Source organism: Anguilla rostrata, chromosome 2 (assembly GCF_018555375.3).
Source record: "Anguilla rostrata isolate EN2019 chromosome 2, ASM1855537v3, whole genome shotgun sequence".
In the NCBI taxonomy this organism is placed as follows: domain Eukaryota; kingdom Metazoa; phylum Chordata; class Actinopteri; order Anguilliformes; family Anguillidae; genus Anguilla; species Anguilla rostrata.
The window spans coordinates 36,880,278-36,893,129 of record NC_057934.1 but is presented as its reverse complement, the minus strand read 5'-3'; the positions used below and the strand labels follow the sequence as shown (position 1 = coordinate 36,893,129).

General features: G+C 48.8%; 1 protein-coding gene across 1 annotated transcript in view; it reads right to left on the bottom strand.

Annotated features, from left to right (window-relative positions):
- Positions 1–12,852, bottom strand: part of LOC135247930 (LIM and SH3 domain protein 1-like) — a 35,393-nt gene that overhangs the window by 11,828 nt on the left and 10,713 nt on the right. The window contains exons 2-3 of the mRNA XM_064321921.1: positions 11,218–11,312; positions 2,458–2,542 (exon numbers count right to left, since the gene is read on the bottom strand). Of these exons, the coding sequence (XP_064177991.1) occupies positions 2,458–2,542; positions 11,218–11,312 (180 nt within the window). The remainder of the gene's footprint in view (positions 1–2,457; positions 2,543–11,217; positions 11,313–12,852) is intronic.

The following is a 12,852-nucleotide window of genomic DNA, read 5'->3' as shown; positions in this document are numbered from 1 at the left end:
CAGACAGACCGCGCCTCTGCGCTACACTACCTCCACCCCAGTGGGTCCCCGCTCCCGACGACGGGCCGGCCCTGACCCCTCCCGCACTCCCCGCGCGCTCCCCCCCCCCCGCCCTCTGAGGAATCCCGAATAACAGTCCCACACAGAGACGTGCACCCTGCTGCAGAAACGCGCCTCAGATATGACTCACATGACTGCTATTATCAGCATGTTTCCTTTTCAATGGGCGTCTGCAGTTCCATGCGCTTTTATGGACTTTTGTGCTGCGGGTTCGCCGGGGTGAACTGTCAGCATTCCTCGGTGTGTGTGTGTGTGTGTGTGCGCGCGCATGTGTGGGCGTGTGCGTGCGGGCGTGTGAGTGTGTGGGCGTGCGTGTGTTCGCATGTTGACTGTGCACTTGCGGGCGCACACGTGACAGTAATTGTTACCTACACTGCACCAGTGGTTGTAATTGTTACCTGTATGTGTGGGCCAGCGGCTGTGCGGGTGTCTAATTAGCGATGCTAACGGTATATGAGGGGTAAAGTGTGTATTGGCGAGCGGGGACCGTGACTTTGGGAGGACGTGTGTGTGTACCAGCGGGCCCTCTTTCGTCTCCCGCGCCTCCGGGAACAAGCCCGTGCGCTAATCCTGTGTAAACCCTGTTAGGAAATAAAATCAAACCCCGGCCTAATCCGGATTGGCAAAGTTAATCAGCCCCGGGGGGGGACGGGGGACGGGGACGGGCAGGGCCACCTCCTGTTCCTAATCCACGCTGTCAATCACAGCAGACCCCACACTGTCACCGTCACCGTCACTGACCAGGGGGCCTACAAAGTAAGAGCCACCTATACATGTCCACAGTAGACAGGGACATGAGCACACAGGGTAATTAGGCCAGCACAGTATACAAAACCACATAGCGGTCACTACAATGGCTCCAAATGGGGCTATCTAGAATGCCACATGAGAGACAGACAGAGGTATGTACAATGTTGGTATGTAGAGGGGGCACAAAACAGTCAACACTGGGACCGAAGACAAAGGATTTCACACCGATGATTTTGAGAGGAGTACTGAAATAATTATCACAGACAATGAACTTTGTCTATAAATGGACAGTATAAGCAGATGAGATGGAGGGATAGTGAGACAGGCAGAATAGAGAGAGAGAGAGGGATAGAAAGACAGAGACAGAGGGAGGGACAGATGGTGCTTTTCTGCATGGGGAATGTGACCTTGTAACCTGGCACAAATTAATGGTATTTGTTTATAATATCACTGACTGGTATATTTACGTATCATTTTAAAGACCGATTTCATGAGGTTCGAGTGTGTAGGGGGGAGGATTTTGTCCTGTTTGTTGACAGTAATAAGTACCAACTCAAATGCAGCAATTAACAAGCTCTCATCACAGCAAGTGGTGTGAAATTTAAATAGGGTGGGACTCAATTAGTGCATGCTGCGTGTGTGTGTGTGTGCGTGTGTGTGCGTGTGTGTGCGCCCGTGTGTGTGTGTACTTAGGTGGGAGGGTCAGTGCATTTCCTTGCGTTGCCAAGGAAACCCAACCTCTACGACGGAGAGTTTGATCGCATCATTACTAGCACTCCCAACATACAGAGAGAGAGAGAACGAGAGAGAGAGAGAGAGAGAGAGAGATACACAGGGAAGAGAGATCAGTTAGGGAGTTCAATGGAGCGATGGAAAGTGTGGGATTGGAGGATGGAAAGTAATACAGAAATAAGAATACAGAAGCAAAAATAAATAAATAAACAAACAAATCAATGCCTGCTGACAGAAGGACAAAGAGGAGGTAAAATATTAAGGGGGGAAGGAAATCTAAGAGGCTTTCTCTCCAAATAACCCATCTGTGGGAGATGAATGAAAGAAAAAGGAAAGATTGAGGAGCGAGCAGTAAAAGGAGATACAGAGGGGAACAGGTCACAGAGTTGTGAACAGCTGGAGGTAATAGCAGTAAACTTAAACATTTAAATAAAATTCAAATCAACCGCTAATCCTCCTTATTAACATAAACAATACCACATATGGCCCGTGTCTCTCTAAACCTTTCCATGTTGCGTGTTACTTTATGAGACCTAAACTCAGAATTAATTTGTGCTGCAAGCACTGGTCTAACGTTCTTACTCATTTTGCCCAGTGTGACTCAGACTGCAAATAAAGCAACTTGAATTAGGGAGAGAGAGAGAGAGAAAGAGAAAGAGAAAGAGAAAAAAAGAGAGAGGGGGCAGGTAGTAATGAGGAAGGAGCTGGTCTTGTAACCTAAAGGTCACAGGTTCAATTCCCGGGTAGAACGCTGCCGTTGCACCCTTGAGCAAGGTACTTAACCTGCATTGCTCCAGTATATATCCAGCAGCTGTATACACAGATGCAATGTAAATGCTGTGTGAGAAGTTGTGCGAGTCGCTCTGGATCAGAGCGTCTGCTAAATGCCTGCAATGCAATGAGTGTGACTCATACCTGGCTTTGCATCTTGCTCTGTTGTTTGAGGCGCAGGTTCTCGGGGGTGTCGGCCACGCTGGTGAAGGAGGTCTTGGGGTAGTGTCTGAAACAGAGAGAGAGAGGCCGTGTCACTGCGCTGTGACCATGTGCCCTCTGAAATGGCATCACATGACCTGGCCTGGTCTGGTCTGGCCTAGCCTGCAAGGTTCCTGCAGGTACACTTCCTTATCTGTCAGCAGCCAATCTGTTCTATACCACCTGGTTTTCTTAACAGGGGTCCCTCATAGTACTGTAAGGGGTGGTCCCTGTCCAGACTATACATACAATGACTATACATACATTTGGTTAAACATTACAAAATATGAGAAGTTTTTTTACAGAAATATTAAACCTTGAGTTTCCCCAGATGCCTTTGAGCTCGGGGCGGAAGACTCTAGATTGGAACAGGTTGAAAACTGCGTCTCTGGCGCATCGTGTTCCTTCGAAGGCCCGGGGCCCGGATGCGAGGGGCGAGCGGTGCGGAGAAAGACTTCGCGGGAACGGAAGGAGCAGGAAGCGCGCCGCCTCGGGCCCTCGCTCGCCGGGACGCGGCGGCAGACGGGGGACGACGTACGTCACGCTGCCGGCGCTCCGACCGAGCGCGAGCAAAAGGGCTCTCTCTCTCTCTCTCTTTCGGCCGCCGCCCTCTATCTGGAAGCCCCACCCCCCGACGCAGGGTCGCCGAGGCAACGGAGGCGCGGACCCGCCGCGACGGTTCCCCGGCAGCCGCGGCCAATCGCGGCCAAGACTGCCCTTTCCCACGCTTTGACCGTGCCCGGCCGTTTCCGGTACGTTGCGAATAATCCCCGCAAACAGAAGCCCTACTTAACTTGCAGCACCGCTGCCCCAGTAAAAGACTAACCCAGAGCGCTGTGGTCAGAGTTAAAAGCAAGGCAAGTGTAAAAATGAAAGCAGGGCTCTGGTCATCGTGAGTTTAAAAAAAAGTAGGGTCCCAGGTCGTTGTAAATATAGACGCTCGGCTCGGAACGAAGTCAGCGTCGTAGCCGATGAGACGGAAGGGCTCGCGCGCGGCACGCTGCGCAGATGTCCGACAGGCGTGCGGCACGAGCGAGCGCCGGCTCTTTATTAACGCTGGGCCTCGCGCCGGGAGCCTGCGCTCCTTCCCACTCCAGAGAGAGCCGCGGGGCAGGGACGCTGCACGACCGCAGAGCCGGAATGGTGGCAGGGAAAATGGGTTTTGTGCGGCGGTGGTGGGGGTGGTGGGGCAGTCTGTGCCCTCTTACTCTCCCCCTCCCTTTCTAGAGCCTTCACCCGACCCCACCCCTGTCTCGCTTTAATGAGTTCCATGATCGAGCGTGCGGCTAATCTGGGCTCAGGGTCTGCCTGAGAGAGAAGAGCGCCCATGCAGACGCTGAGCCAGGGGAAACACACACACACACACAGAGGCACACACAGGCACACACAGACATGCACAGGCACACACACACACACACGCACACAGATGTGCAGGGACAGAGCTTGTACACTAGCAGACCTCAGCGCCTAGAGGAAGGATATAGTCTTCGGTTACGAACAGTTAAACACAGTTTTAAGTGCAGAGGGCAGGGGGGAGAGACAGTTAATTACAGCCCAGTTTCTCTAACAAACGCAGGAGGAGGAAAACAAGCCCCCAAGTCTACGTATACTGGTGTGTGCGTGAGTGCGTCTGATCTAGAGAGGGCCTGGAAAGATGTTCTCATATTTGTTCCGCTGACAGACTCGGTATCCTCTTCAACCGTTGCCAGTTTTTTCTAAACAATGTCTCGTCTTAGTCATGCTGTTGCAGAACGTCCAAAAAACACAAGGAGCAGAAACACATGGTCCCTGTGAAGTCCCAGAAGCTCCCTTTTTACGAGCTGCAGTGAGCCACATTTCCCAGCATGCCTCGGGGCGACAAAGCGTCCCGCATTTCATTCCCCATGCTGCTCACAGGTAACCCACTTACACACCAGGACATTTCACGGGAAAAGATATTCTGAGTTTCCTCAGCGCCTCGGTACACACAGAAAGCCGATAAACTGATACAAAAGCGCACACACCCACGTGCGGTCAGTCAGAAATCAGCAAAGCCTTCCATAAAATGGAGTAAGCAGCGACCGCTCGCCAACATGGCACTCAAAACCACCGCCAAAGGACAAAGGCTGAGAGGTGCCGGTCTGCGCATCTTGGCCCAGGATCGTGGCATTAAAGGGAAAGGCACCGCACATTTTCAGTAGCGTTTCTCACAGACGCTTGATCGGCGAAAAGTGACGTGGTGGTGCCGGGCAACTCCACCCTCAGCACCCTCGGTCATGCCAGTCAGTCAAATCGTCTACATCACAAACTGCAGTGCCTAAAGGTTTCAACCCCCACTGACTATTTCTCATTGTGCTGTATTGCAAAGTCAAAGTTAAATATCCTTACATTTTCCTACTAAATATCAGTTACACTCTGCCATGTCAAAATGAAATGACGGCTTCAGACTGTCTTCGGAAAATGACGTGAGGAGTATTCGCTTCGCGTTAACAACCTGAATTAGGCCAGGTGCATTCAACTTCCTTGAGAGATCAGGTTAAATACATTAACAAGGTAAACCGATATTGATTTTGGACCCAGCTGTGTAAGACTGCATGACTGCAGAATAAATATCACAGACTTTGTGAGGACTCTCAACTGAAACAGCAAACCAGATCAGTCACTGTGTATATGCTTATAGCACAGGGCTAGAGAGACGACTGTGCCCTTACATCACAGGGCTAGAGTGACAACTGTGCCCTTATAGCACAGGGCTAGAGACAACAGTGTCCTTATAGCACAGGGCTAGAGAGACAACTGTGCCCTTATAGCACAGGGCTAGAGTGACAACTGTGCCCTTATAGCACAGGGCTAGAGAGACTACTGTGCCCTTATAGCACAGGGCTAGAGACAACTGTGCCCTTATAGCACAGGGCTAGAGAGACAACTGTGCCCTTATAGCACAGGGCTAGAGGGACTAATGTGTTGTTATGGCAGAGATGAGGAAGTAATGGGGCAGAAAACTCTCCAGAGGACTGTGTGTGCTTAGCTGTGCAAACCCGGACAGTACATGTGCCTTGGTCCTAGTACTGCTCTACAGAGCTGCACTACTGGCAAGACAAGAGGAGGAAGTAAGCAAATGTAGCCTATTGCTCAATTTTCTTTTCTGGAAAATGTCACTTTTTTGGCGAGGGCGAGGGTTGCTCAAGTCGTCTCACTCCAGACAGGGGATTTTGCCTTTTCCCCTTTACACATTTTTATCTTTGCAGGAACGAAAATAGACGGCATACATTGTGCTGACAAACAGCGAGATAAAAAAAACTGGCCTCAGATGGTGTGACAGTACTGTTGATAAACAAAAGGGCCAAGCTGAACATATGTAAGAAAACATGCCTTTGACTGCTTGAGAATATGGCTTGCTATTTTGAAATATATTACTGAAAGTTCGGTAGTGACGTTGATATCAGTAATGTGGCACAAAGACAGATTTTCTAGGAATTGTTTTGTTTTACAGACATATAGAGAGCTTATGGATTGTGTGAGTGAGCAGCTTGACTTTTTTTGAGGTTGAAAATGTTTTTGCTGAGATATAATACACATTTACTTCTACTGTTATACAACTTGTTTCTGTATGTTTCCTGTTTCCTTTGGCAATATGCACTGCATGCATTTCATGCCAATAAAGCTCATTGAATTGAATATAATACACATTACAACACACACATATACCAAATCTTGTAGTGGCACAACACCTTATACACGTGCCACAAATGTGTGGTTCTTTCAAGTCAAGGGACTTTTGAGTAATACTGAATATTATGCATTAAAGTCAGGTATATTGGGGCCATTTTTTTTCAGATGGCAAAGTGGCAAACGTTTGGGGTGGCATTACCTTATCTACCACAAATCATTTCCAAAAATGTGACATCCATTACTAAAATAGACTAAACCATACTTTCATTTTTGACCTGTGTGATTTTGATTATATGCGAGCAGAAGAGACTTCAACAATCAGCATGACTGACAGAAGTAAGGCAGCACTGTTTGCAAAGAAACACTGAGTAAGCTACTTTGTTTGCTGGGTGTAAAAATGTCTAAGTTTGTGTGGTATGTGTCAGAATTTTTGATAAGATTAAAAGTGACAGTACCACAGAGATAAAACCACAGACACTATCTTGTGGCCCTTCAAAAACCTGCAGCTCACTATTCACAAACCATAGTGGCAGTGAATACTGTACAGTCAGACGTGCACACAAAGACACACACGTTTTCATTACGCAGACAACGTTATGCATTTCTATACTAATGATATTACTTTTGTTTAAACTAAACCCATTTATGGTTAGTTCCCACAACTGTGAATGGGCATTTGTATTTGCTCTTTTGACATCCTCAAAAATATGGAAATTTGGTGGCATGCAATGAAAATGAGCTCTTAACTATGCCAACCGTCTGCTTTGCAGCACACTACACATCACTAATGTATACACAGCAAGCAGTTATTGCTGGATCGTATTTTTCATTACTGGTGGCAGCAAAACAGAGGGACATCTTTCAGTTGCTCTGCTGCAGCTCTGAAGACGTGGATGTGAGCCACGGCTTTGGGAGATGGCGGACTTGTTTGCCCCAGCCCTGCTCTTCTCCCAGGAGAAAGTATAGGTGTTGATGCGTGAGGGATGATGGGTACAGGATACCCAGGCCTCGCGGGCACATCCTGTATGGGCACTGTGTGAGGGATGATGGGTACAGGATACCCAGGCCTCGTGGGCACACCCTGTATGGGCACTGTGTGAGGGATGATGGGTACAGGATACCCAGGCCCCACTGGCACACCCTATATGGGCACTGTGTGAGGGGTGATGGGTACAGGATACCCAGGCCCCACTGGCACACCCTATATGGGCACTGTGTGAGGGTGGGCATGCCTATCAGATGGCTTAATAGAGTTATCTGAGCAAAAGGGCCTCACAGAGAAGGGTACTGCGCATGTATGTGCATGTGTGTACTGCTCCCCGTGCGTGGATATGGATTTCTCACTGTGTGTGTCTTTGCGTGTAAGAGTCACTGCATGTGTGTGTGTACGCGCGCGTGAGAACGTGTGTGTGTACGCGCGCGTGAGAACGTGTGTGTGTACGCGCACGTGAGAACGTGTGTACGGGTATGCATTTCTCACTGCGTGTGTGTGTGTGTGTGAGAACGTGTGTGTACGGATATGCATTTTCACTGTGTGTGTGTGTGTGCGCGCACGTGAGAACGTGTGTGTACGGGTATGCATTTCTCACTGTGTGTGTGTGCGCGCGAGAACGTGTGTGTACGGATATGCATTTCTCACTGCATGTGTGTGCACGCGCGAGACCGTGTGTGTACGGGTATGCATTTCTCACTGCATGTGTGTGTGTGTGTGCACCTGTGAGAACGTGTGTGTACGGGTATGCATATCTCACTGCATGTGTGTGTGTGTGCACCTGTGAGAACGTGTGTGTACGGATATGCATTTCTCACTGTGTGTGTGTGTGCGCGCGTGTGAGAACGTGTGTGTACGGATATGCATTTCTCACTGTGTGTGTGTGTGTGCACCTGTGGTTCTCCTGTTTTGTAGACCGCTTTCTCAGAGCAGTAGATGCTGACCAACTGCATGCATAGAGCCCCCACACACACACACACACACAGTACAAACTGCGTACACAGTGCTGACCACAGGGTCGTTTGACCATATCCTCAAACCACATCATGCCTGTGCCCCCCCCCCCACCCTCGCCCCCGCCCCCCGCCCACACGAGCACTGAGTCTGCTCCGGGCGAGGTCCTGCCTGAGGGTGCAGACGTGCCCATGGCGCTTCCTCTTTCCCCAGCACCTCGTGCTGAATCACACACACACACACACACACACACACACACACACACACCTCCCCCGGCCTGCTCTGTCACCGGCCTCGCACCTCGCTCTCGTTCCCGAAGGCCGCGTCGCACAGCGCTTCCATTTACAGACTCGGTGCCCGAATACCACAGGGAGAGAGGTACGGTGGCTCCAGAGGGACAGAAACGATAGCCGTCGTTAGCGCAAGGCGACCCACCGCCACACGCACAGGGGCTAAAATAAAGTAGAATGGTCGCATCAGGTATCAGCGTTGGGATTTTTGTATATCATGAGGTCTACGCACTCTTTGACCGTAAACTACAACACAAAGTTCACTGGAGTTTCATCACATCCTTAAAATGCTTTTAAAATGTCAGAGTGAGTAAATGATTGGACTAATTATCGAAATCAGAAATTGGAGGTACACGCAGGGGGTCATCCAGGGATAAATCTAGGAGCTCTGTGGAAGACTTATCGGTTTCATTGGACTGGCTTGCCAGGATTATAATTTTCATATAAAAGGCCAGGCCAGCGAGACCTGACATTTACTTTTTATGCATACATTACCAATGTTTCCCTATTCTCGTTTATTCACTTTTACAGACACCGTCCCAGACCCAGCACCAGATGAGACTATTAGGAGAGCGAATGACAAAGCACCACGTGCATTAGTGTACAATTTAAAAGAAAACTTAATACAAGAAACTCCCAAGTTATACAGAAAAATAAGACACTTCAGAGAACCTAACTGTTTACCAGCAGAGCATTTTAATCCGGCCATCATCTGCAAATAAATTTCACAAATTACCTTTTTTCACAGTGCTTATTCAACATTCTACATGCACATGGTCAACCACAGCCATTAATAAACGACTGACATTCAATGAGCTAAAAATATTTCGCGGATTAGCGCCCTTAAAAACAAGTGGTTGTCACCGCGCAACAAAATTCACAAGCCGCAATAGCGCTGTTCATTTGTTTCCATCTCAGTTGTTTACGGCACGACCCAGGACCTCAGATCGATCCAAAAATAACAAAATAAAAGGCTTATCTTCTTTATTTGAGGACACCGACAATATAGCTCGGCTCTCACAATAACCGCTAAAGCCGAATCACCTAAATAACACAATCAGATCAGAAACGGTCATTTAACGCAACTGAATGCTAGGAGTAATGAGGGCAGAGAAACCGACAGGAAGAAGACGATTTCTCCACAGTGCACTGAAAACCTATTACCTTCCTCCCCCCTCGGGTAGATTACGCATCCAGGAAGAAAGCGCGGAACCTTAAAATTGATTCAGCTCTCAGCTTATGAAAGCTGCAATGAAAGTTTCATTCATTACTGGGCTCGCTATCTGAATAGTCAGATATTCTTTAACGACCCGATAGGCCATTCAGGTTTTCATCCATCAAACACGACGGAAACGGCAGCGCATCCCGGCGCCTCGTTTATTTTTTAACCCTTTCCCGAGACAGCGTCGCAAGAGTAATTACAACCGAGTACACACGTCTTTCACTTCTCCTTCATTTCTCCTTCGAAAAAAAAATCCCACATATTTAGCACTAGCCGATACTCTTCATTCCGTTTCCCTCCTGTATACGTTTCTATTTTTGGTTCGCATGCAGCTATTCTCAGCAGGGCCCGTCTGTGGATTCCTTAAGACCTTCGGAACAGGCACCCGTTTGCTGGTGGCAGGCTCCATAACACGCCTAAACAGGGTACTTTGCGCCAGTTGTTCTAGCGCACCTCTGGCGAATACGGAGCGAGCCGACAGCCTGCTGGACGGTCGCAGGCATCCCAGCTGCTTCTCTCGACCTTGTATTTTTGCATTTTTTTTGGGGGGGGGGGGGGGGGACCTGTCAGCTGCCGACTTCCTCCAGCAATTAATGATAAGAGGTCTAATCCTTGCGAGCCTAATTACTCTGCTGGAAACCCAGACTGGCCTTTTGGAGAAGCGAGAGGCTCGACCAACGTTTCCGTCCCCAAAATGTCAGCGAGACCCGTCTTATAATTCTTATTTTTAATTTTTAAGTGGGGCTGGCGTTTGATTCCAGTAAAAAGGATCTCGGGAACGAGGGAACCGCTCGACTGTAAGGCGATCGCGCCTCTCGCTGTCGGAGGAGGTCTCTTCCGGAGGGTTAATTTAATCTGAGACGCCGCTTAAAGACCCGGTCGGCACACGGACGGCTCCTGCGGGACTCTGTCCTGCGTCTTCTGTGAGCAGCCTGCCTTTCTCGCCCTGAGAGAGGGACGTCTGCTCAGACAGAAAGACAGACGGACACACAGAGAGACAGACAGACGGCCAGCAAAGACGAAGGGAGTGAAGGACTCCACTGGAAGCTCACCCGCAACCCTGGTAAACACACTTGCGCACAGCATCGGCAGCCTTGCAGTAGCACACGTGCGCGTAGAGTCCCGCGCAGACGTGCATGTTGGGGAGGGGGGGGGGGGAGCCTGAACGGGAGGCGCGGGACATGAGAAGGGGAATCCTGGCACCGGGAACACGGGTTTGAGAGCTGAACTGAGGGCAGCCTGGGAATTCAGTCACTGCAGTGGAACTCGCGGAATTTCCCTCCCCGATTTCCCCCGTGAGGAAGCGAGGGAGGGGCGAGGGGAGGGGGGCGTGCCCTTTCCCACACCCGATCCGACCCTCTCGCTCAGAAAGGGGGGGGGGCGAGAAGGAGGTGGGGGGGGTGCAATAATGAGCTGGAGACAGAGAGGATGGGGCAGACTGGGACACAGCAGGGTGGCCCTGGCCTCACTGCACAGCTAACTAAAGCATCAAAACCACACAAACACACACAAAGCATCACAAACACACACACACTAAAGCACCAAAACCACACACACACACACACACACACACAGGAAGGCAGGGAGATACTCACGCATTGCAGTATGGTCTCTTCTCAAAGCCTTTGTAATTCTTCATGTTCAGAGTCATTTTGCAGGTCTCGCAGCTGAAACATGATTTATGCCAGTACTGCAATTGAAAGAAACAAAAAGAAGGAAACGTTAGGTTCTCACAGTAGTTCCTCATTACACCGTTGCTAGTCACTGTGGAGCGAGAAGTGCACGCTCATTATAAAGCCACTATTCCTTTTCAGCTTTCTAAGTCTTATCTGGGAGAGAATCGGAAGCTCATAGTGGAGGACAAAGCTTCTGCTTTTTTATTTCTCATCAAATGGCCAACACAAGCACCGGGACAGGGCGCCCAGCAACTGGCTGACATCGCCTCTACCTTCCTGGCAAATGAGCCACTCCCCAAAACATCAGACCACTCTACCAGACCACACCCAAATGTATCAGACCACACCCCCACGATATCAGGCCACACCCAAATGCATCAGACCACACCCCCACAGTATCAGACCACACCCCACTATATCATATCACACCGCCACAGTATCGGACCACACCCCACGATATCGGACCAGACCCCACTGTATCAGACCACACCTCATACACAAATTATAAGGGGGCCATCCCACCAAGGGCCATCCCACCAAGGGACAACCCATTTCACGTACATGCACAAAATTTCTTTCACATTTCTAGCATCTCATCCTGAGCAAATAACATCATAGAAACCATAACGTCCGCCATGTTGGATTTTCTGCCATTTTGAATTTTTTCAAAATTATACCGTTTTCTAAATTTTCCCACAATGTTCACCCGCACTGGTTCAGGACCTCTTGCCATCACAGTGGAGTATCGATAAGAATACAGAGTCCGAACATCCAGTTCACACTTTAATGACATGCATCACAACAACTTGAGCACAATCTAGGGTTATTTGTGGGTGAGATCTGAGGGTATGATAGCAGGGTCTATTTTCAGGGTGTGTGGTGTCAGTGTGTGGTTGCTAAAAAAGAAGCGGCGTATACATACCATATAAACAAAGTGATCATTTGGAAGTGTAGTAAAATACACATACAAACAAAGAAAGCGTATCTACTTAAATAGGACGCATTCTGAGGAACACAAAACTATGACTGCAATGTAGCTATATTTAAAAGGCATCTTTTTATGAATCGTGAGCATAGCAATAACATTATCAGCCGTTTATGCAGTGGTACAACTGCGCTAACCTGAAGATGCCGCTAGGATGCTAGCTGTAGCCAGCTATACACTCACTGTCATACGCTAGGGGGCTACGCTAAAAAAAATACAACGTGCTTATGTCAACAAATTAACAACAATTACAACAACACTTGAAGGGATGATAAATAGCTATAAAGTGGATAAACATTCACAGGAATACTATGTTACAGTACAATATGGCCTATAGGGGATTCTTTTTGCAAAATACTAATCTGCATTGGCTCCATAAGCCCAAATAGAATGAAATTTGACAGGAGTCCTCAGACAGCCTCCCAGCAACAGTCCAGACAAGCACGTCCACCTCAGTACAAGATTCTTAAAAAAAAAAAAACTAAGTATGAATATTCATGCAATGTGCTAAATATATTTGACCACACATCCTGTAAATTCAGTATGTGTTCAAATTGGAGAGACCCATG